The sequence below is a fragment of the Budorcas taxicolor genome, chromosome 5, assembly GCF_023091745.1.
Source record: "Budorcas taxicolor isolate Tak-1 chromosome 5, Takin1.1, whole genome shotgun sequence".
Taxonomy (NCBI): domain Eukaryota; kingdom Metazoa; phylum Chordata; class Mammalia; order Artiodactyla; family Bovidae; genus Budorcas; species Budorcas taxicolor.
This window is the reverse complement of record NC_068914.1, coordinates 121,055,728-121,080,305: the sequence shown is the minus strand read 5'-3', so window position 1 is coordinate 121,080,305 and position 24,578 is coordinate 121,055,728. Positions and strand designations below refer to the sequence as shown.

General features: G+C 41.7%; 1 protein-coding gene across 1 annotated transcript in view; it reads left to right on the top strand.

The window, feature by feature from the left end:
• Window positions 1-1,083: 1,083 nt before the first annotated feature.
• Window positions 1,084-24,578, top strand: part of FGD4 (FYVE, RhoGEF and PH domain containing 4) — a 232,883-nt gene continuing 209,388 nt past the window's right edge. Inside the window, exon 1 of the mRNA XM_052640307.1 lies at window positions 1,084-1,360. Coding sequence (XP_052496267.1) covers window positions 1,084-1,360 — 277 coding nt within the window. The remainder of the gene's footprint in view (window positions 1,361-24,578) is intronic.

Genomic DNA, 24,578 nt, shown 5'->3' with positions numbered 1-24,578 from the left:
TTGTAACTCAGCCTCTTCACTTTAATGAATTCTAAAATGCAGGTAAAAAATAAATAAATAAAAATAAAATAAAATAAAATGCAGGTAAGCAAACCAATGGGAAAAAAAATTCAATTTACTATTTAGCTGACGCTTCTAAAAAATGACTCGACAAATTAAAGGAATCTGAAGAGCATTACTAACGAAGCGCCAAAAGTGTTTGTGGTGATGGAGGGGCTGATGTTCTTCAGGTTCCTGAAGAACAGCGCCACCTTTTCTTTTACTTTCACGCACCTTTTCACCTTTCTGTCTCGATGCTCCCGGCAAGATTTTTTGGTTGAGTGAGATAAGGCCAGACTTTGGGGCAGAGCCTCAGGTAAGCATTCTAGCCGTGCAGTACTAAGTGACCCAGTATAAGTTCCGCATCTTGGTTTCCTTATCTGAAATACTTACCTCACTGGGTAGCTCTACAACATAAGTAAGATCATTATCAAGGGCTCAGTAGCGTCTTGAGACACACGTGTGACCCTTGTCTTACGCGTCTGCGAGGATGGCAGGCCCTGTACAGAGTTCAGAGTAGCTGTTAGGATCTCTTCTTTCTGCCGGAGCCCAGTGCGTGTGCCCCAGCGGTGAGCGCGGCTGACCTTCGGAGCACTCCAGGTTTGCGTCGGCAGGTGAGCGCCCCCTCGGCTCCAGTCGGCCCGTGGCGGGGGAGGGGAGAAGGAAGCGGGAGGGGGCGGGGGAGAGGGAGGGCGGAGCTGCCCGGGACGCTCCCGGCGGCACCGCGCGTCCTGGGCTACTGCCCGGGAGAGACGAGGAGGCGGCGGCAGCAGTGGCGCTCACAGGCCGAGCTCTCGGCGCTCTCGGGGGTCTGCCGGTGATTGGTCCAGAGAGGAGGGGGTGGCGGTAGCCAGAACCCGCCGCTCTCGCGGCGGCGTCAGGTGAGAGCGCTAGCCGCAGAGACTCGGGCGTGGCGGCTGCCGCACAGGGAATCGGAGCCAAACTCGCTGCGCGGCCTTGCGCGTCCTGGGAGGAAGGGACGCGGAGACACTTGCAGACGACTCGAAGCAGAAGTTGCCCCTGTCGAGTCGCACGGAGTCTGTCATGGAAGCGACGCCCCCCTGGGTCAGGTCTCCCCTCAGGTGCCCGCCGAGCGCGCGCTCGCGGCTGGCTGAGGGCGGGAGCGGGCGCCGAGCCGCGAATGAAAGCGGCCAGATGAGCGGCGAGGGCGACTACAACTTCAGGCGGGTGGCGATTCGGCGGAAGTCCAACCCCTCCTACCTGCCGCTCGGGACCCCGCGGCCCTGGAGTCGGCCCTCGTCGCACCTGGCTTGGGCCGAGTCGGCCACGTCCAGGGGCCAGGCCTCGGCAGACGCCCCAGGTAAGCGTCTCGGGAGGTAAGGGTGGGCGGGGGCGTTGTCGCAGGTGAGGGACCGCCTTTGCCCGGCAGGTGCGTCGGGTCCGCAGCAGCCTTGGGAGCCGGCGCCGAGAGTTTCCCGGGGGCCCGCGCCGGGCAGCCCAGCCACTTAGCGAATTGTGTCCCTTCCCCCAAAGGTCCTAGGCGGGAGCGCGCCTGACACCGAGCTACCTGTCCTGGAGGTCACTTACTAGGGAATTCCAGAAGTAAAGGATAACATTAAAAAAAAAAAAAGTTTGGTTAGGAATTAATAAGAACCGTTTTCTACATACTGAGGTTTAAGTTTTTTCGCTAAATTGCTTCGGGCAGACCATGTGAAGGATTAATACAATGAATGCGGCAGGCTAGAGCCACCCTGGTCCCGTAGACTCGTGTTTGAGTGACTTCGGACGAGCAATCCCGAGTGCTCCAGTTTTCCCTTTTGAAAAAGACGCTTGAGTGTGAAAAACTGCAGGTCTCTCAGAAGGAAACATATTCTTACTTTCAAGAACTTGAATTTTATTGTGTTTTTGTGTTGTTTAATTAAGATGATCAGTAATGCGGTATTTTGAATTCTGAATTATTGACTGTTATTCTTGGAAGAAATCCTGAAACTGACCTATTCCAGCCCACAATTTTTCTCCTTTCTTTAAAGGCATTCTGTTCTCTCTAGGCAGGCTTGAAACTATGTAGGGCACACCAGGGATTTTTCTCTTGAATTGCGAAACTTTTCTTTAAAGTCCCTGCCCCCGGTTTTGCGCTCCTATTGTGCAAAAACCAGAGATGGCTTGTATGTAGACCAGTTATGAGGCAGAAACCTTATTTGAGTGGCGGAAATAATAATTCTTTTATTCACTTACACTCATTTTATTCTTATTAAGCAAAGCTGTTATGATGGTTTAAATGTGAAGAATCGGAACTTAAAAATTTTTCTCTGTCCTTGCCTTGAAGCTGTAGTATTCACAGGGCAGAAAAACATGATGGATGATGACTTACAAATTTATAGCTACATTAGATAAGGGAAGAAATAACGATGTGAGAAAATATATAAGTGAAAGTCGCTCAGTCGTGTCCAACTCTTTGCGACCCCATGGATTATACATATGCAGTCCATGGAATTCTCCAGGCCGCAATACTGGAGTAGGTAGCCTTTCCCTTCTCCAGGGGATGGGGAATTGAATCACAGTGCTTTAGCTCTCAATTTCCTTATCTTTAAAGTGAAGACTGGTGAAATAATCTCTAAAATCTCCTCCAGATTTAGCTGTGAGTCACTCTAAAATGAATAGAAGAGGATTTTCTTCCATTTTAAGTGAAATTTCATTACTTTGTTTTGGAGTTATTTATTTATCAATTTTTAAATTGTTTGAGCTACTTGATTTTCTTAATCATCAGCAGTTTTCAGTTTGAGGGTAAAGGGATCCAGTTTCTTTACATCATTATTATTTAAAATTACTGTCACTTAAAATCACATGCTTAGTTTCAAACTCTGAGTCGGTGAACAGAGGATGAATTTCTCTCCTAGAAGTAGGAGTGAGCAGTCTGTAAACCATTTCTACAAGGCAGCTGTGCCTTTAGAAGAGTCCTTTCTTCTTTTCTATTCTCTTTTTTCCTTAGGAGAAGATCCAGAACACTTTTTTTTTTAATTGAGGTGGAGAACCTGCAATAACTTTTCTAGATCTGTTAGGTTGTCTCAGTATTGTTTAAAAGAACTCAAAAGTTTTTTTTGCCATTATTTTCAAGATTGAAAATTAATTACTGTATGGAATAATTGTTTGTCTTTACCATAGTGTAATCTGTAGTATCTGTTGGAGAGTGATCTAATATTTTACAAAGTAGTCTGAAACTATTCAGTTTGGTGAGATGAAAACATTTTAGAAATTGCTTCCTTTTTTGAGTCTTATCTGCCTCCCTGTTAAGTTTTATCTGTTAACATTATATAAGTAAGATCCTCCCCTCATCGAAAAGTAAACCATGTTTAAATTTCCAAGAAATGCCAATTTACTCTGTAATACCTAGAAAAATATTTATAAATGAGAACTACAACATTTAGACCCATTGCATATGTAGTAGATGTTCCTTAGAATTGAAATGTTACCTTCTCTGTTGAAGAAGGAACAAAAACTGAAAGGTCAAGAATGTAGAGAATTCAGTTTAATGATGTTATGTTATATTCTATGATTGTGAAAGCCATTATTTTTAGAGTTCTCTGCTTTTTCCTAAAAAAGAAAAAGAAGGCAGTCTACCAAGTGCATCCTCCATATATATCTGAATGGGGATGTCCTCATCCAGGTGAGGTAATTAAATTAAGACATAGGCTTTGGGGTCATATAGCATCCAATTTCAAGTCCTTACACTGTCAGTTGTATGAATTGAATCAAGTTTCTTAATTTCTCAGTTTCGTCATCTGGACAGTGGAGATAACAGAACTTTTTAAGATTGTGGAAGGATAAAGTAAGCTTATATTGATGAATGTCTGACACAAACCAGCAATACAGCACATAGCAAGGAGTCATTATCTGTTTCCCAAAAAGTCTGGCACTGGGACTGGCACATAAGAGACACTGTAATTACTTGTTGGATGAATGAAAATCCTTCTCCTGTGATGTTCATACTATTTATTGAGTGCATTTTCTGTACCAAGAACTGTGGTTTGTGACACACATGTAAGTATGTATGTGTGCGAATTTATTTCACAACAATTTTAGTAGATAGGGAGTATTATGTTCATTTTCCAGCTAAAGAAATTAAAGCCCAGAAAGTTTTACTAAACTTGCTGGGAATCTTAAACTAGTACTTGTTTAGCTAGTTTCAGATTCAGGTATGCCTGGCATTAAAGGCAGTGTTCTTACCACACTTCACATAAAGCATGTAATTCCATTATGGTAAAAACCTATATTTAAGGTATATTTTATGCACACAGCAGAATGAAAATTTTCTTATTTTGTGTGTGTGCATGTGTTTTTGTTTTTGGTCTAGCTTTTTTTCTGTTTTCCCTTTTCTCTTTTCCATAGTCTGAATATCCAAAGCCCTTGGGGTTGAGGGAGAGTGTTTCTATTGAATATCATTGAACGTAGCTTATCTCCTCAGTTATTCCTTAGTTTTATGAGAATCTTGAAGAATCTTTATTGAAGATGATTTTCTGTAGATAATATATTTGCTTCTACTTCCAACCATGGCCACTTTGATTAGCCAAGCATTTCTTCGAAATTTAGCTCAGGTTTGCTGAGGGAAGATCAGCATTGTTGTCATTAATTTTTCCACTTAGGTTTCGTGTAGGTTTACAGACTTCTCTTGGATGGAAGGCAGATTTTTTCCTGAAAGTGAAAGTGACTCAGTCTTGTCTGACTCTTTGCAACCCCATAGACTATCATGGCCAGAATAACGGTGTACGTAGCCTGTTCCCTTCTCCAGGGGATCTTCCCAACCCAGGGATCGAAGCCAGGTCTCCTGCATTGCGGCAGATTCTTTACCAGCTGAGCCACCAGGGACGCCCAGGAATACTGGAGTGGGTAGCCTATCCCTTCTCCAGGGGATCTTCCCGACTCCAGAATCGAACCAGGGTCTCCTGCATTGCAGGCGGATCCTTTACCAGCTGAGCTATCAGGGAAGCCCTAGGCCGTTCTTTTTACCAAGGCGTAACTCCTTCAATGTGGGTTCCAGGTTCAGTCCCTTTCGAGTTTCACAAGCTCAAGACTCATGTCCTATACTGCCAGAGCGGAAGTTCCTGGGCTCTAGGTTCTACCACCTAGGTTTAGGCTTATTTATTTATTTTTTCTTTTTTACTCTTGTCCTTAGGAATCTCCTTTGTTTTCTTATGATTTCAGCAATGCATTTAAAAGTATATCTGTTGTAATTTATTCAGCATCTGGGTCCTTTGTGGTCAAGGGCTTTCCACGCTATTTGATGTGCAGACTTCCTATAAGTAGATTTCATTTTTCCATTTCTCACCCTTGTTAGGATGGAAGGCAGATTTTTTCTGAAAGTGAAAGTGGCTCATGGACTATAGAGTCCATGAATTTCTCCAGGCCAGAATACTGGAGTGGGTAGCCTGTTTCTTTCTCCAGGGCATCTTCCCAACCCTGGGGTCTTTTTTCAACGCATACTCCAATATCCTGTGCACTTTTAGAGGACTAATTTTACCTTTGTTGAAGAAGGAGGGATGAAGATTCAGGTTATAGCAGTAAGAGTAATTGTAGGCTTCTCAGGTGGCTCAGCAGTAAAGAATCTGCCTTCAGTGCAGGAGACACAGGTTCCCTCCCTGGGTCAGACAGGTCCCCTGGAGAAGGAAATGGCAATGCACTCCAGTATTCTTGCCTAGGAAAATCCATGGACAGAAGAGCCTGGCAGGCTACAGTCCATGGCGTTGCACAAGAGTTGGACATGAGTTAGGGCCTAAACAAAACAGTAAGAGTAATTGTTTTTATTGAATGCTGGTTGTGAACCAGGATTGTTTGTGTTTTACTTATTTTTATGACAGCACTGCAAGATAGATGGTATTATCATTTTAGAGGAAAGGAAAAACCAACTTTCAGCGCTCTGCAACCAGTCTAATCTTCTGAGAGAGAATTTGAACCAGGTCTCTCTGATTCCAGTACTCACATGCTCATAATACATGCTTATAATACTAGTTCTTAAGGTTTCTCAGGCTTCAGAGGCAAAGTGCAGTGCAAGTACTGTGTTTCACATATGTTAGGGTTAATGTTGTTTGTAGCAATAACAAGTGCATATTATATTTGAAACAATGATCTAAGCAAACTATCTCAAGATTTATAATAAAGTGGTAATGGTGAGCTTATCAGTTATTCTTAGAAGCTGCTTAAGAGTGACTTTGAAATAAGAAAAGTCCTTCAGAGAAATAGGAACCGGGAAGAGTTTTCTTATTTCTTGGAAGGCCAAGAACAGTTTAAAGAGTAGTCAGTCATCTTTCAGTGAGTAGCCAGGTAAGCTTGTGAACCTAGGAATGTTGAGAGAGTTTTAATACATAGTTATGTTTTTGCTTGCATTCCTTTCCTCTACTGAGAAAAACTTAGGGTCATGGATCTAACTGGTAACAGAGAAGACAACCTGGACCTGTTGGGGTAGGAATTAGAGATTGGCTCAAGGCCGTTACTTCTGTGCTTCTTGGGCATGTGGATTTGGTCTTAAAATAGTTAGGGTTTTATAGGCATACTTTGCTTTATTGTATTTCAAAAATACTGTGTATTTTTTCTTTTTTTCCCCCACAGATTGAAGGTTTGTGGCAACCCTGTGTCAAGTCTTTTGGCACTTTTTTCCCTACAGCATTGCTCACCTTGTGTCTCTGTGTCACATTTTGATAATTTTTGTGATGTTTCAAACATTTTCATTATTATTATATTTGTTATGGTGATTTGTGAACAGTGATATATTTGATGTTACTGTTGTAATTGTTTTGGGGCACCACGAACCTCATCCATAAAGACTATAAATGCATGTGTTCTAACTGCTTCACCAACTGGGCTTTCCCCTGTCTGTCCCGCTCCATGGGCTTCCCTATTTCCTGATACACAATACTGAAATTTAGCCATTTAATAACCCTGCTGCTGCTAAGTCACTTCAGTCGTGTCCGACTCTGTGTGACCCCATAGACGGCAGTCCACCAGGCTCCACCGTCCCTGGGATTCTCCAGGCAAGAACACTGGAGTGGGGTGCCATTTCCTTCTCCAATGCATGAAAGTGAAAAGTGAAAGTGAAGTCGCTCAGTCCTGTCTGACTCTTCATGACCCCATGGACTGCAGCCTTCCAGGCTCCTCCGTCCATGGGATTTTCCAGGCAAGAGTACTGGAGTGGGGTGCCATTGCCTTCTCCGGAGCAAGGCCCTAACTCTCCTTAATTTTGTTAAGGCCAAGAGAGGTGAGGAAACTGTACAAGAAAAGTTGAAAGCAAGCAGAGGTTGGTTCATGATGTTTAAAAAAAGAAGTCCTCTTCATAGCATAAAAGGACAAGGTGAAATAGGAAGGATGACTTGGAAACTGCAGCAACTTACCCAGAAGATCTATCTCAGATAATTAATGAGGGTGGTTACACTAAACAACAGATTGTCAGTGTAGGTGAAACAGCCTTCATCGGAGGAAGATGCCATCTAATGCTCTCATAGCTAGAGAGAAGGCAGTGCCTGGCTTCAAATCTTCGAAGGACAGGCTGACCCTCTTGGTAGGGGCTAATCCACCTGGTTACTTGAAGTTGAAGCCATTGCTCATTTACCATTCGGAAAATCCTATAACTCTTTAGAATTATACCATATCTACTCAGTCTGGGCTTTAGAAATAGAACAAGAAAGCCTGGATGACAGAACATCCATTTACAACCATGATTTACTGAATATTTTAAGCCCTACTTCTCAGAAAAAAAGATTCCTTTCAAAATGTTACTGCTCATTGACAGTGCACCTGGCCACTCAAGAGCTCTGATGGAGATGTTTATGTTGTTTTCATGCCTGCTAACACAGCATCCATTCTGTAGTCCATGGATCAAAGAGTCATTATTTCTTCTTCTTGTTCCTAAAATTAGTTAATTAATTTGGCTACACCTTGCAGCTTGTGGGATCTTAGTTCCCTGACCAGGGATTGAATCTATGCCTTAAGCAGTGAAAGTACCTAGTCCTCACCAGTGAACTACCAGGGAATTCCTATTTGCTTCTATTTAAATCTCTTTTCTTGGTCTTGATTTTCGTACTTCACTGGATCTACAAGTTTATTCCTTTGACTAGCTCATTTTTGTCCTTTCTTTCTTCCAGCATTCCCATTTTCTCTTTCCCATTATTTCCTGCCTCCTCTATTCTTTGGTGGTGTCATCCACCCCCTGGGCTTGTTTTTCTTAATCTGTGTTTTTGCTGTTTAATCACTAAGTCTTGTTCCACTCTTGCGACCCCGTGGACTGTAGCCCACCAGGCTCCTCCGTCCATGGGATTCTCCAGGCAAGAATACTGGAGTGGGTTACCATTTCCTTCTCCAGGGCATCTTCCTGACCCAGGGATGAAACCCACATCTCCTGCTTAGCAGGCTGATTCTTTACCACTGAACCACCCCGGCTGAATAAATGTAAATGTCCTGAGGGCACCAAACTTCAACTCCTTTTTCTGCTGCAGTCTAGACCCTCCTCCTGACTTTCTTAGAGGTATTATTAACGTGGCTTTTCCAGGCTTCAAAGTTTATTTTAAATCTACTCTTTCCTCTTATCTACTTGCCATGCAGTCAGCCACCAGTTGTTATTGAGTCTCCATATCATGATGGTGGCCTTTGTCTTATTTCAGGCTGTTTCTCTTACCAGCTATCCATTTTACATTAGTGCCCCCAGCCCCCAATTAATTCTTTTTAATCTGGGTATTGGTCATATTCTTCCCATAGTCAAAAGCTTTCTATGGCTCCTAACTGTCTGTTATTGATGTTTATAATGGAATACTCTATATTCAAAACTGATCACTTTAATGACTGGTTGGTTAAACCTTTACCAGTAATCTTTCGGTATAGAGATGGACCTTTTGAAATTCATGCAAACGTTTAATCTTATTAAACCCGGAATAGTCATGTATAGAGATGGACCTTTTGAAATTCATGCAAACGTTTAATCTTATTAAACCCGGAATAGTCATGCATTAGGCACACACTTTAGGAGCTGTGAATGTGCATGTTTTCAGAAATAAATTTGTCATTGTAGAGTATCATCTAGAATTAACCTGCCCTTGGAGTGCAAGTTAATAGTGAGTGGAATTAGCACCAGCAAGTGCTCTGAGAGCCCATAATCAACTTTATATTATTGCCTCACTTATGCAGGAATAGAGTGCACAGAAACCCAGTCGCTGTGCCTGACTCACACACATACCTGTTCACTGAAATTAAGCTATCAACTTCACCAACTGCAGCATCTGCAGACACCAGGGAGCTGCTTCCATTCTGGGGACTGCACTGAGTCCCAGTGAATCCTTGCTGCAGAGAAGTATCCAGCCTGCTCTGCAAGGCTGGGTTATTCTCTGGCACCTCTGGCAGGATTTTGTGTTAGGCCATGTGTTAATAGTAGCCTTTAAAAGTGCTATGACTGTACCATATATTATTTTACTTTTAAAACGTAATGTTAATGAGTACATTTAGGAGGCCAAAAAGTCAGGATGTAGAACCACATAAATTATATGATAACCTCAACTGAAGAATCAGTTCAGTTCAGTCGCTCAGTCCTGTCCGACTCTTTGTGACCCCATGAATTGCAGCATGCCAGGCCTTCCTGTCTGTCACCAACTCCCCGAGTTCACTCAGACTCACATCCATCAAGTCAGTGATGCCATCCAGCCATCTCATCCTCGGTTGTCCCCTCCTCCTCCTGCCCCCAATCCCTCCCAGCATCAGGGTATTTTCCAGTGAGTCAACTCTTTGCATGAGGTGGCCAAAGTACAGGAGCTTCAGCTTTAGCGTCATTCCTTCCAAAGAACACCCAGGACTGATCTCCTTTAGGATGGACTGGTTGGATCTCCTTGCAGTCCAAGGGACTCTCAAGAGTCTTCTCCAACACCACAGTTCAAAAGCATCAATTCTTCAGCACTCAGCTTTCTTCACAGTCCAACTCTCACATCCATACATGACCACTGGAAAAACCATAGTCTTGACTAGACAGACCTTTGTTGGAAAAGTAATGTCTCTGCTTTTCAATATGCTGTCTAGGTTGGTCATAACTTTCCTTCCAAAGAGTAAGTGTCTTTTAATTTCATGGCTGCAGTCACCATCTGCAGTGACTTTGGAGCCCCCCAAAATAAAGTCTGACACTGTTTCCAGTGTTTCCCCATCTATTTCCCATGTAGTGATGGGACCAGATGCCATGATCTTTGTTTTCTGAATGTTGAGCTTTAAGCCAACTTTTTCACTCTCTACTTTCACTTTCATCAAGAGGCTTTTTAGGTCCTCTTCACTTTCTTAGGGGTTATTATAATTTCAAGTGCAGTGTTTTATGTGTGGGAGGTTCTCAAGTTATGGACAAATTTAATTAAAATTAATTACTAAAAGCCATTTGTAGAAAATGACAGCTTTTAAAGAGTCATGTTTACTTCCTCTGTAGAATATTGACTAATGAAATATTTTTTTTCCCCTAAAACATGCTATCTTAATGCTGTCAGATTGATGATGTACCAGTATTGATAAGTGGTATTGGGAATCCAGAGATGAATAAGACAAATGCCTTGACCTAGACAAATTCCTAGACAAGTTTCCTAGACAGATTTCCATCCTAGAAGGGGGGAAATGATATATAATAAACACCAGGGTATAAGGTCATGTTAGGTATAAGAGCAGAGATCAGAGTGGTCATATTACAGAGGAAGGCACATTTTTGACTGTGTTTCATCCACACTTTGTGGAAGACTACACATCTGACTTGTGCCTTTGAAGTCACCCGTGAGCCTGTGTGCTGGCTCATGCTGATTGGAGCACCTTCCTGCTGACACAAGCTGGAAAGCCATAGCAAGTTGGAAAAATGAATCTACCGGCAGGTTTCCATTCAGACCCATAAGCCATTTAATGTATTAGTATTTCTGTGTTCTCTTTTCAGATCCATATATCCTTCATTAGAAATTTTGCCTCTTAAGATCCCACTAAAGCTGGATCTTTTGGCTCTTCAAGAAGTATTTCAGTGTTTACTCTGGACAGCCAGTTGTGTTAGGGCCTAGAAATCAAGGTGAGAAGAAGACACTATAGTGGTTTAAAAGACTGTGGGCTCTGGAGTTAAATTGACTGGGTTTGGATTCTTCTCTGTTAATTAACTGGGTGATTTGGAATTCTTTTTGACTCAGTTTCCTAATCTATAAAATGGTAGTAACGTATATTACCTACATCATGGAGTTGTTGGAAGAATAAAACAGTTTTTTTAAGGGCTTAGAACAGTGCTTGGGAAATGTTCAAATAATAAATTCTTTGGTATTTTTGTTGGGATTAACACAAATCTACCCTCAGTCTGGGTTTCTTTTTGCGTTTTATGTGTATCTGATCTAGCACTGTCTCCCTGGATGTGATTGGTTGTTTACATTTGTACCTATAGAGTATAAGTTACTGCCCCAAATGTAAGTAAGCTCTTCTAGGCACATATCTTCCCACCCTCTTTATCCACTTCCTGCTTAGCCTTCTGCTCCCCTTTGTTCTTATTCAGTTGCTAAGTCCAGTCCACCTCTTTACGGCCCCACGAAGTGCAACACGCCAGGCTTCCCTTTCCTTCACCCTCTCCCAGAGTTTGCTCAAACTCGTGTCCATTAAGTCTATGATGCTATCCAACCATCTCATCCTCTGCCACCTCTTCTCTTCTTACCCTCAATCTTTCCAGCATCAAGGTCTTTTCCAGTGAGTCAGCTCTTCGCATCAGGTGGCCAAAATATTGGAGCTTCAGCATCAGTCCTTCCAGTGAATGTTCAAGGTTGAATTCCTTTAGGATTGACTGGTTTGATCTCCGTGCTGTCCAAGGGACTCTCAAGAGTCTTCTCCAGCACCACAGTTTGAAAGCATCAATTCTTTGGTTCTCAGCCTTCTTTATTTCCATCTCTCACATCTGTACATGACTACTGGAAAAACCATAGCTTTGACTGTATGGACCTTTGTCGGTGAAGTGATGTCTCTGTTTTTCAATATGATGTCTAGGTTTGTCATAGCTTTTCTTCCAAGGAGTAAGCATCTTAATTTCATAGCTGCAGTCACCATCTGCAGTGATTTTGGACCCCCCCAAAATAAAGTCTCTCACTGTTTCCACTTTTTCCCTTCTATTTGTCATGAAGTGACATGATGCTGGATGCCATGATCTTTGTTTTTTAAATGTTGGGTTTTAAACCAGCCTTTTCACTCTCCTCTTTCACTTTCATCAAGAGGCTGTTTAATTCCTCTTCACTTTCTGCCATAAGGGTTGTGTCATCCGCATATCTGAGGTTATTGATATTTCTCCCGGCAATCTTGATTCCAGCTTGTGCTTCATCCAGCCCAGCATTTCACATGATGTACTCTGAATATAAGTTAAACAAGCAGGGTGACAATATACAGCCTTGATATACTCCTTTCGCTATTTGGAACTAGTCCATTGTTCCATGTCCAGTTCTAACTCTTGCTTCTTGACCTGCATACAGATTTCTCAGGAGGCAGGTAAGGTGGTCTGGTATTCCCATCTCTTGAAGAATTTTCCACAGCTTGTTGTGATCCACACAGTCAAAAGCTTTAGCATAGTCAATGAAGCAGAAGTAAATGTTTTTCTGTAGCTCTCTTGCTTTTTCTGTGATCCAACAGATATTGGCAATTTGATATCTGCCTTTTTTAAATCCTTTTTTAAAGCTTTTCTAAATCCAGGTTGAACATCTGGAGTTTCTCGGTTCACATACCGTTGAAGCCTATCTTGGAGAATTTTGAGCATTACTTTGCTGGCGTGTGAGATGAGTGCAGTTGTGTGGTAGTTTGAACATTCTTTGGCATTGCCTTTCTTTGGGATTGGAATGAAAACTGACCTTTTCCGGTCTTGTGTCCACTGCTGAGTTTTCCAAGTGGCAGAATAGAAGGATATGCTCTCCTCTTCTTCTGTGAGAACTCCAAAATTTCAGTTAACCATTAAACAACCATTGACAGGAGAATGTTGGATCCCACCATAAAAGATACCCCACATCCAAGGGCAAAGGAGAAGCCCCAACAGGACAGTAGGAGGGCCAAAATCACGTTTAGAATCAAACCTCACGCCCGCCAGAGATGCTCTGAGGGCTCAAACAAAACCTTGTGCACACCAGGACCCAGGGGCCCCACAAGAGACTGAGCCAGACCTGCCTTTGAGTGTTTGAGTGTCTCCTGCTGAGGTACAGGTCAGCAGTGGCCTGTGACAGGGACAGGGCTCTCACAGCAACAGACCTGGGAGGCATCGCGTGTGAGCCCCACCATAGAGCCACTGAGCAGACAACCCACAAACTGGCAAACAGTTATACCAGAGAAGTTCCTGCACGGCTGTGAAAGTTCTAGGGCCCACAAGAGATTTCCCAACCTGGTGATCTGGCAAAGCGGCTGAGAACATCCAGAGAATTTGACTTTGAAGGCCAGTGGGATTTGATTACAGAACTTCCACAGGACTGGGGAAACAGACCCTTGTGCATCAGGACCCAGAAGAAAGGAGCAGTAACCCCACAAGAAACTAAGCCAGACTTGCCTGTGAGTGTCCAGCAGTCTCCAGTGTAGGCATGGGTCGACATTGGCCTGCTGTGAGTTCAAGGGCATGGAATACAACAGCCCTGGCATAAGTCCTTTTGAAGGAGGTTGCCATTACCTCTGCCATAATGAGGCCAAACTACAGGGAGGAAACACAGTCCCACCATCAACAGAAGATTGGATTAAAGATTTATTGAGCGTGGCCCCAGGGCTTCCCTGGTGGCTCAGACAGTAAAGAGTCTGCCTGCAGTCAGGGAGACTGGGGTTTTATCCCTGGGTTGGGAAGATCTCCTGGAGAAGGAAATGGAACCCACTCCAGTATTCTTGCCTGGAAAATCCCATGGGTGGAGGAACCTGGCAGGGTACACACCATGGGGTTGCAAAGAGCCCACCGGAGTAAGACCCAGATTTCCCCTTTTCCTGAGTATTTTTCTTCTACCCTCCTAGAAAAAAAATCCTTCTGAATTAATTCCTGCCAGCCACCTCAACTTCTTGACTAAATTTCTCCTTCTATTTCCTGTGCCTGGCCCACCAGTCCCTAAATTGAGTCATTCATTGCCATTGCTCCTCAAAGTCCACTCAAGGGCTCAGTAAATATTGGTTCAACAGAAGAACCCCAAAGCAGCACATCATATCTTGCTTCAACATATGAATTTTCTGACAATGCTGACAGAATATGGAATTGATTTCCTTTGATGGTTGTGAATTCCCTATGAAAATATTCAAAGAGAGGCAAGACGTCTTGGTGCCTGTAGCGTAGACAGAATGTCAGATGTAACCTTTTCTGACCAGCTTGCACACTAAAATATTCTGTCACTGATCTTAGCTGTCCTTCTGCATCTACACCATTCATGTACTCTTTTATCAAGAATATGTACTGATTTTGTGCAGGAGTGTATCATTAGGAAAGGCATGGGAATAGTATACTTTGTTCTCTTTGAGGTTTCATGGACTAGATGTCCCTTTTAGTGTAACAGTTCTGATTATTCCTGGCATCCTTTCTGATACTGTGATATGTCTTGGCACAAGAGTTTGTACTGGAGTTTGTAGGCCCTGGGTTGCTCCTCCACTAAAAGGCCTCAGAATGCTTTGTTATGTTGTCAGTAGTTTCATTACCTTACATCTGTCATTTCCAGTTCCTTGTATCCTCTCCTTAAGCAGCCTTTTTTGTCTTTGCTTGTTATTTCTCACTATTACGGAGCTAAGATTTAAACTCCAGCTCTTAACCACTGTACTTTCCTACCTCCATAAATTTCTTATTGCCAGTTTTTTAATATCTCTAAATATAAGGATACTAATTATTGATCTTTAGTAATGGGAAAGACACTGTTTCTGATATTTTTATTCAGTTTATCCGGAGTCTTTAAAAGGGCAATTGGTCAACTATAGCGAATGAGGAAGGGGAAAAAAAGACCTATCAAGGAAAAGGAGAAACTTAGAAACAATTCTGAAGATGGAAACAAAGCATAGCTTTCTGGTCTTTGCTGTGCAACCAGACCTCTTGGGAATACTTGCCTAATTCAGGCCTCCACTGCTTTCTCTTACATCTCATTAGCAAGGTGATGGTTACATACTGAACTTTGAAATTATGTAAATAGTGTTAATTTTCAAGAATCCTATTAAATTTGAGGTGTTCTGAAAAAAAAGAGGCAAAACTGCCCTTCTCTTCTTTTACCCCATTTAAAAAGGCTATAATGAGTGGCTGTATAATAGAAAGTATAGAATAATATAGCGTGTATATCTTAACATAATATATACCAATACAATATACATATACAGGTGTATGTATGTAGTATTAATATATCAATACCATGATCCTGTTGGTATGTATTAGCAAACCACTTTAGTTTTTTTAATTAAGAAAATTATGCATAGCTCTTTTCACTCTTTAAACATCTTGGTGTAATAAAAACTTGGACGTGAGTAGTTATACTGAGAGAGGCTGTCTCCCATAGAAGAACTAGGGAACTGACTAGGGTGCTAATTAGAGGCCCTTATTGTCCTTTTACAGAAAGCAGTAAACTCAGGCCACTGGTTATGAAAACTGTGAAAAGAAGGGAAGAGAAGGATTCAGGAGGAAGCAGGGAGGAAACTGCCAATGATGGCAGTCATTGTTCTAAAGTCAGCGTGGTGCCCAGTATAAGCCCATTTTCATGGAGAATTAATGCCCATTTCTGAGTTTTGGCACTGAATGACTGACTTGTATATTTTTGTTAACCTGGGAGATTTGCCTTAACCACATTGTGGGCATTGGGGAGGTAGAAAAAAGAAATAGAAAATTAAGATATTCACATAACCCCCACCTTCAGTGGCTGCTGCTGCTGCTAAGTCACTTCAGTTGTGTCCAACTCTGTGTGACCCCATAGACGGCAGCCCACCAGGCAGCCCCGTCCCTGGGATACTCCAGGCAAGAACACTGGAGTGGGTTGCCATTTCCTTCTCCAATGCATGAAAGTGAAAAGTGAAAGTGAAGTTGCTCAGTCATGTCCGACTCTTAGCGACCACATGGACTGCAGCCTACCAGGCTCCTCTGTCCATGGGATTTTCCAGGCGAGAGTACTGGAATGGGCTGCCATTGCCTTCTCCACTTTCAGTGGCAGCTGTCATCAAACAATGTCTGAAGGCCCCTGATGAGCCAGCTGGCAGGGATGGGGCCAGTGCTTCTCTTCCTCATGGTCTTGATGGTGGTTCATTTCTGTAAACTTCCATCTATAACTGATGCACTAAATGCCATATTTCAGAACAGTCATTCCTACATGTCTTTTGTTAATTGTTCATTTCTGGCATAAATTCCTAGGTCACTGCAATATATGTTTTTCATCTGGAAAAGGGATTTTTAGTCTCACTCCTTAGTTTGGGTCTCAAAGCTAGTTCCTTACAGTTAGTTCCTTCAAATGCTATAGTGTTTCACTCAGAAAATAGACTTTTTTATGGACATTGAGAAAAATTTAGTAGTTTATGTGTGCTTATTTTCCTTTAGTCAGAAACTGCCACTCTCAGAATAGGTTAAAAAAGAATAATTTTCCTTTATTAATTTTTTTCTTTTAATATTTTCCCTTTGTTCTTGTGTTAAATAACACAACTTTTTATTGTAGACCTGAAAGTCTCAACTAACAGGAAATTTTAGTCAGTTGAAATCTTACTTTCAGTGTTTAAATGTATTGAATTCATCTACTTCACATTTTTACTTAAATACACCTTCTCAGTGAGGCTATTCCCTGGTCACCATATTTAAAATTGGAAGGCCCACTCCTCTGCTCGTTTCAGTTCAGTTCAGCTGCTCAGTTGTGTCTGACTTTTTGCGCCCCCATGAATCTCAGCACACCAGGCTTCCCTGTCTATCACCAACTGCTGGAGCTTGTTCAGACTCATGCCCATTAAGTCGGTGATGCCATCCAACCATGTCATCCTCTGTCATCCCCTTCCTCTCTTGCCTTCAATCTTTCCCAGCATCAGGGTCTTTTCCAGTGAGTCAATTCTTCGGATCAGGTGTCCAAAGTATTGGAATTTCAACTTCAGCACCAGTCCTTTCGATGAATATTCAGGACTGATTTCCTTTAAGATTGACTGGTTTGATCTCCTTGCTGTGCAAGGGACTCTTAAGAGTCTTCTCTAGTACCACAGTTAGAAAGCATCAGTTCTTTGGTGCTCAGCTTTTTTTATAGTCCACATCTCACATCCATACATGACTACTGGAAAAACCAAGCTTTGACTAGATGGATGTTTGTTGGCAAAGTAATGTCTCTGCTTTTGAATATGCTGTCTAGGTTGGTCATAGCTTTTCTTCCAAGGAGCAAGCATCTTTTAATTTCATGGCTGCAGTCACCATCTGCAGTGATTTTGGAGCCCAAGAAAATAAAGTCTGTCACTGTTTCCATTGTTTCCCCATCTATTTCCCATGAAGTGATGGGACCAGATGCCATGATCTTCGTTTTTTGAATGTTGAGTTTTAAGCCAGCTTTTTCACTCTTCTCTTTCACTTTCAAAAAGAGGCTGTTTAGTTCCTCTTCACGTTCTGCCATAAAGGTGGTGTTATCTGCATATCTGAGGTTATTGATATCTCTCCCGGCAATCTTGATTCCAGCTTCTGTTCATCCAGTCCGGCATTTCGCATGATGTACTCTGAATATAAGTTAAATATTCAGTGTGGCAATATACAGCCTTGATGTACTCTTTCCCAATTTACAACCAGTCCATTGTTTCATGTCTGGTTCTGTTACTTCTTGACCTGCATACAGATTTTCAGAAGGCAGATAAAGTAGTCTAGTATTCCAGTTTCTTTAAGAATTTTTCAGTTTGTTGTGATCCGCACAGTCAAAGGCTTTGGTGTAGTCAGTGAAGCAGAAGTAGATATTTTTCTGGAATTCTCTTGCTTTTTCTATGATCCACTGGATATTGGCAATTTGATCTCTGGTTTCTCTGCCTTTTCTAAATCCAGCTTAAACATCTAGAGGTTCTTGGTTCACATACTGTTGAAGCCGAGCTTGGAGAATTTTGAGCGTTACTTTGCTAGTGTGTGAGATGAATGTAATTGTGTGGTAGTTTGAACATTCTTTGGCATTGCCTTTCTTTGGGATTGGAATGAAAACTGGCCTTTTCCAGTCTTGTGGCCACTGCTGATTTTTCCAAATTTGTTGGCATATTGAGTGCAGCACTTTCAGAGCATCATCTTTTAGGATTTGATATAGCTCAACTAGAATTCCATCACCTCCACTAGCTTTGTTTGTAGTGATGCTTCCCAAGGCACACTTGACTTCTCATTCCAGGATGTCTGGCCCTAGGTGCATGATCACACCATCGTGGTTATCTAGGTCATATATCTTTTTTGTATAGTTGTTCTGTGTATTCTTGCCACCTCTTCTTAATATCTTCTGCTTTTTAGATCCATACCGTTTCTGTCCTTTATTGTGCCCATTTTGTATGAAATGTTTGCTTGGTATCTCTAATTTTCTTGAAGAGCTCTCTACTCTAGTCTTTTTCATTGTATTGTTTTTCTTTATTTATTTGCATTGAGCTCTGACGAAGGCTTTCTTATCTCTTCTTGCTATTCTTTGGAACTCTACCTTCAGATGGGTATATCTTTCCTTTTCTCCTTGCCTTTCACTTTTCTTCTTTTCTTGGCTATTTGTAAGGCCTCCTCAGACAACCATTTTGCCTTTTTGCATTTCTTTTTCTTGGGGATGGTTTTGATCACTGCCTCCTGTACAATGTATGAACATCCATCCATAGTTTTCAGGCACTCTTGTCTATCATCAGATCTAATCCGTTGAATCTATTTCTCATTTCTACTGTATAATCATAAGGGATTTGATTTAGGTCACACTTGAATGGTCTCCTGGTTTTCCCTACTTTCTTCAATTTAAGTCTGAATTTTGCAATAAGGAATTCATGATCTGAGCCACAATCAGCTCCCGGTCCTGTTTTTGCTTATTGCTTAGAGCTTTTCCATCTTTGGCTGCAAAAATATAATCAGTCTGATTTCCATATTGACCATCTGGTAATGTCCATGTGTTGAGTCGTCTCTTGTGTTGTTGGAAGAGGATGTTTGCTATGACCAGTGTGTTTTCTTGGAAAAATTCTATTAGCCTTTGCTCTGCTTCATTTTGTACTCCAAGGTCAAACTTGCCTGTTACTCCAGGTATGTCTTGACTTCCTACTTTTACATTCCAGTCCCCTCTGATGAAAAGGACGTCTTTTTTGGTGTTAGTTCTAGAAAGTCTTGTAGGTCATCATAGAACTGTTCAACTTTAGGTTCTTTGACATTAGTGGTTGGGGCATACATAGACTTGGATTGCTGTGATGTTGAATGGTTTGCCTTGGAAATGAATAGAGATCATTCTGTTGTTTTTGCTATTGCAGTCAAGTATTGCATTTCATACTCTTTGGTTGACTATAAGGACCACTCCATTTCTTCTAAGGGATTCTTGTCCAAGTAGTAGATCATCTGAATTATATTTGGCCATTCTGGTCCATTTTAGTTCACTGATTGCTAAAATGTCGATATTCACTTTGTCATCTCCTGTTTGACCAGTTCCAATTTACCTTGATTCATGGCCCTAGCATTCGAGGTTCCTATGCAGTATTGTGTTTTACAGCATTGGACTTTACTTCCTTCACCAGTCACATCTACAACTGCGCATTGTTTTCACATTGATCATTTTCACTTGTGGAAGCGATGTGGCGTAGAATCAACAGGTTTCATATTTGCAGATGCCTTTGTTGTTGTTGTTGTCATTAAGTTGCTGTGTTTTGTCTGACTCTTTTGTGTCCACGTGGTCTGTAGTCTTCCAGGCTCCTCTGTCCATGGAGTGGGTAAGTACACTGGAGTGGGTTTCCTCCAGGGAATAAGCTGTTGAGGGGGTTAAGAAGTACCAGGGATTGAATTTATGTCTCCTGCATTGGCATGTGGATTCTTTACCACTGAACCACCAGGGAAGTCCAGCAGATGCCTTTATTTGCTTCTAACATCTTTCAAAGAGAAATTACATTAATATGTCATATGAATTACCCATTACCCTTTTGCATATTTTCTATCTGACCAGTGCCTTTTCATTTTCAGCTAAAGTGAAATATCTTTTCTAGGTGCACAATCCTGCTATCACACATTATTTCACTCTGTCATCCTAAATATCACATATATGTATATAGCAGGTATATACCTTTTGTTACTGTGAAAATTATTTTTCACAATTTTATTGCTCTCTGTTATGGCCGGTAGGAATGTGTTCTTGAACCGTTTCTTCACATCTTAGAAAACATTAAATTCTTACTTGCTTCATAGAAATGGTTTGGAAATAGAGTATCTTTTAAAACTGTGCTTTCATAGGTCATTCCTGACATAACAGTATTAACTTCTAGGACATCAGCCCACCTTGGAAAAGGAAAGAGTATCTGCTCTTAAAATAATGTGGAAAGCTCTGTACTTCATTCATGTTAGCCTTCACTCAGCAAATTCTTTAATGAACTTGATTTTAATTTTTTCACTGTTTATGCATGGCAAATAAAATGCCACTAAAGAGAAAAGGGATGGCAGTTGATGTGATGGGAAGTGGCTACAGGAGTGTGGTTTTAGACATGACAGTGGAAATTGTCTGACAGTCTGGTATCAAGAGTAGAAATAGCTTTCAATACCACCCATTATTTCAGTAAAGGATAGTCATAAATATATCTTTTTCATCAAAAATGTTGAACAATATTCAGCATTGTAGAAAACGAGTTAGTATTTAATTTCCTAGAAATTTCAACTGAAATATTTTTCAACTATAGTTTCATATACCAGTATAGTATACATATATGCATATAGTGTAATTCATATACACATGTAATGTAAAATAATTAGAGATAGCATTCTGACCATTAATATCACAGCCAGGCATCTCTTTTCTTCTTTGGTTTCCAATGGCCCCAGTTCTTAGCTCTTTCTGAGATCTAAAGAAACTGTTTAATTAAAGGGTCTTAAAAATTTATTTAACAAATGAATGTGGTTAACAGAATTTTCTTTATCGATAATGTTTATGATGTTTAAGATGACCATCAATAAGGTATTTGGTTAGTGCTGGATTTCTCAAGTCAGCACTATTAACATTCTGGGCTCAATAATTCTTCATTTTCTGGGGGCTGTTCTGTGTGTTATGGGATGTTTAGCAGCATCCTACCCTCTATTAACTAAATACCAGTAGCTCTAGACATAGCCAAATATCCCTTGAGAGTCAAAATTGCCCCAATTTGAGAACCATTGGTTTAGTGTAAATGCATTTAAGTTAGATGGGAACTTTAAGTATGAACCAAATGCATTGTTAGTTATTTTAGCTATGCAGAACAGTCTTCAAACTAGGCTTCAACAGTACATGAACCATGAACTTCCATATGTTCAAGTGGGATTTAGAAAATGCAGAGGAACCAGAGATCAAATTGCCAACATCCGTTGAATCATCGAAAAAGCAAGAGTTCCAGGAAAACATCTACTACTGCTTTATTGACTATACCAAAGCCTTTGACTGTGTGGATCACAACAAGCTGTGGAAAATTCTTAAAGAGATGGGAATACCAGACTACCTGACTTGCCTCTTGAGAAATCTGTATGCAGGTCAGGAAGCAGCAGTTAGAACTGGACATGGAACAATAGGCTGGTTCCAAATTGGAAAAGGAGTACATCAAGGCTGTATATTGTCACCCTGCTTATTTAACTTCTATGCAGAGTACATCATGAGAAACACTGGGCTAGATAAAGCACAAGCTGGAATCAAGATTGCCGGGAGAAATATCAATAACCTCAGATATACAGATGATACTACCCTTATGGCAGAAAGCAAAGAAGAACTAAAGAGCCTCTTGATGAAAGTGAAAGAGGAGAGTGAAAAAGCTGGCTTAAAACTCAACATTCAGAAAATTACAGTCTGGTGCCATCACTTCATGGTATATATGTGGGGAAACAGTGGTTGACTTTATTTTGGAAAGGGACTCCAAAATCACTGCAGATGATGACTGCAACCATGGAATTAAAAGACACTTACTCCTTGGAAGGAAAGTTATGACCAACCTAGACAGCATGTTAAAAAGCAGAGATATTGCTTTGCCAACAAAGGTCCATGAAGTCAAAGCTATGGTTTTTCCCATAGTCATGTAAGGATGTGAGAGTTGGACTATAAAGAATGCTGAGCGCCAAATAATTGATGCTTTTGAATGGTGGTGTGGAGAAGACTCTTGAGAGTTCCTTGGACTGCAAGGAGATCCAACCAGTCAATTCATTGGAAGTCCTTCCAATGAATCAGTCCTTGCAAAGAATATTCAGGACAGATGCCGAAGCTGAACACCATTACTTTGGCCACCTGATGGGAAGAACTGACTTATTATAAAAGACCCTGATGCTGAGAAAGATTGAAAGTAGAAGGAGAAAGGGATGACAGAAGATGAGATGGTTGAATGGCACCATTGACTCAATGGACATGAGTTTTAGTAAACTCCGGGAGTTGGTGATGGACAGGGTGGCCTGGCGTGCTGCAGTCCGTGGGGTCACAGAGGGTCAGACAGGACTGAGCGACTGAATTGAACTGAACTGATGCAGAGCATCCAGTTACCATCATTTCTGGTTGGTTATTTTGGATATCTTCTGGTCTCACTTTTTTGTTGTTGAGTAGAGAAGAGAACTGCCTGTGTTTTCCACTTTTTCACATTGTCCATATTGCCACTTTAAACTGCTGAAAAGGATTTCTGTGACTCACAAGGAAGTATACATTGTTTTATTAATAGCTCCACATTATAGAAACTTCTAGAGTTCTTGGCAAGCCATATGATTCTAGTAGAATGCCAAGTGCTGGTTGAAGGGAAGAGCACTTGCAAGTTGCCTGATTTGTGCCTGGTGCCTTAAATTAGCTGGTTCTCTTGAATTCAGTCTCTGGGGTGCTGAACACCATGGGAGGGAACAGCAGGTAATCTACGAGGGAGATGAACGTTCCCAGCCTTTATCTCCCTGGCCTTGCTTTTTCATTTGCTTCTCTTCTCATTCCAGCAAGTTTTAGCATTTCCATGTTGGTTTTGCAGTAGCATGAACCAGGGATAGGCAGAAGCACTAAGGAGGCTGAGCCTATGGGGATGCTGTGAGGGAGTTTTAAATAGGCCCAAGAATAGTGGCAGAATGTGAGGAGTGCTTGGGCAGTCAGAGGGGATTTGAAGAGATATTTCTATAGAGTAGACATTTTATTCATATTCATATTTGAGTCTTCTACATGCTAGGTGCTCAGCAAAGAACTTGGTATACACAGTTTCAGTTAATCTTCTCACCAACTTGCTGAGGCATGTGCTGTTACAGGTATTTCACAGATGAGGAGGCCAAGGCCTTAGAACAGTGACTGATTTGCCCAAAGGCTACTAAATGGTAGAACCAGGACACATCCAGGCTGGTCCAGTTCTGAAGCCTGCAGTGGTAACCACAGCATTATTCAGGTAATATGCTGCTGCCGCTAAGTCGGTTCAGTCGTGTCCGACTCTGTATGACTCTACAGATGGCAGCCCACCAGGCTCCCCCGTCCCCGGGATTCTCCAGGCAAGAACACTAGAGCAGGTTGCCATTTCCTTCTCCAATGCATGAAAGTGAAAAGTGAAAGTGAAGTTGCTCAGTTGTGTCCGACCCTCAGTGACTCCATGGACTACAGCCTACCAGGCTCCTCCGTCCATGGGATTTTCCAGGCAGAGTACTGGAGTGGGTGCCATTGCCTTCTAGATGGCAGATATTCTTCCTTTCCCTCAGGGGTCACCAGCTCACCATTGGCAGTTGCTGTTGTCTGTGACATCCGTTGCTTACTGATAGGTCAGACCACTGAGAAGAGGAGAATATAGCACTCTCTGGCCCTGTGAGAGCCTGTGTCTTCTAGCAGAATAATGCTCATTCCTTTTCTTCTCATGAGTGTGCATGTGCCTTCCTCGTTTGGATTGGTAGGTTGTTAATCTAGGTGGATATTTATGTAGATTTCTTTTTTTTTATCATTTTTCGGATAGATATTTTTTAATGCTGTAAAGCAATTACATGTACAGTAAGTGTTAATTTATGGTAAGATAAATCTGTAAATCATCTGGATATATCTCAGACAGTGTTCTTGCCCACTACCGTCTGCTTAAGTAAAAACCTCTACATTGTTCTTTTCTTAGAGAATTACTTCAGGTGATCACAGTTTATGAAACAGTAGGCTAGTAGCCCTCTGGTTTTATAGTATTTTTTATGATAAATAATTCCTCTGTCCCTCCTAGTTACTGAAAGTTCACTGAACTGTCAGCTCTGGCATTTGATCATAGTGACTCAGGCTCATTCTAATCTCAGGTGGCCTTGGTTTGTAGTGGCTTGAAGCAGGGTTTCAGTTTCCAGCCGGAGACTAAAGTCAGGCCATGGCAGTGAGAGTGCTGAATCCTAGCCACTAGGCCGGTGGCCAGTGACAAGGTCCTGGCCCTTTGATTTTGCAGAAATGAATTTCCACAAAGGCACAGTAAGTAGTGAAACCAGTAAAGTGTTCATTTAGGGGGAAAAAGAGCACATGTGGATAGACACATGGGTGGGC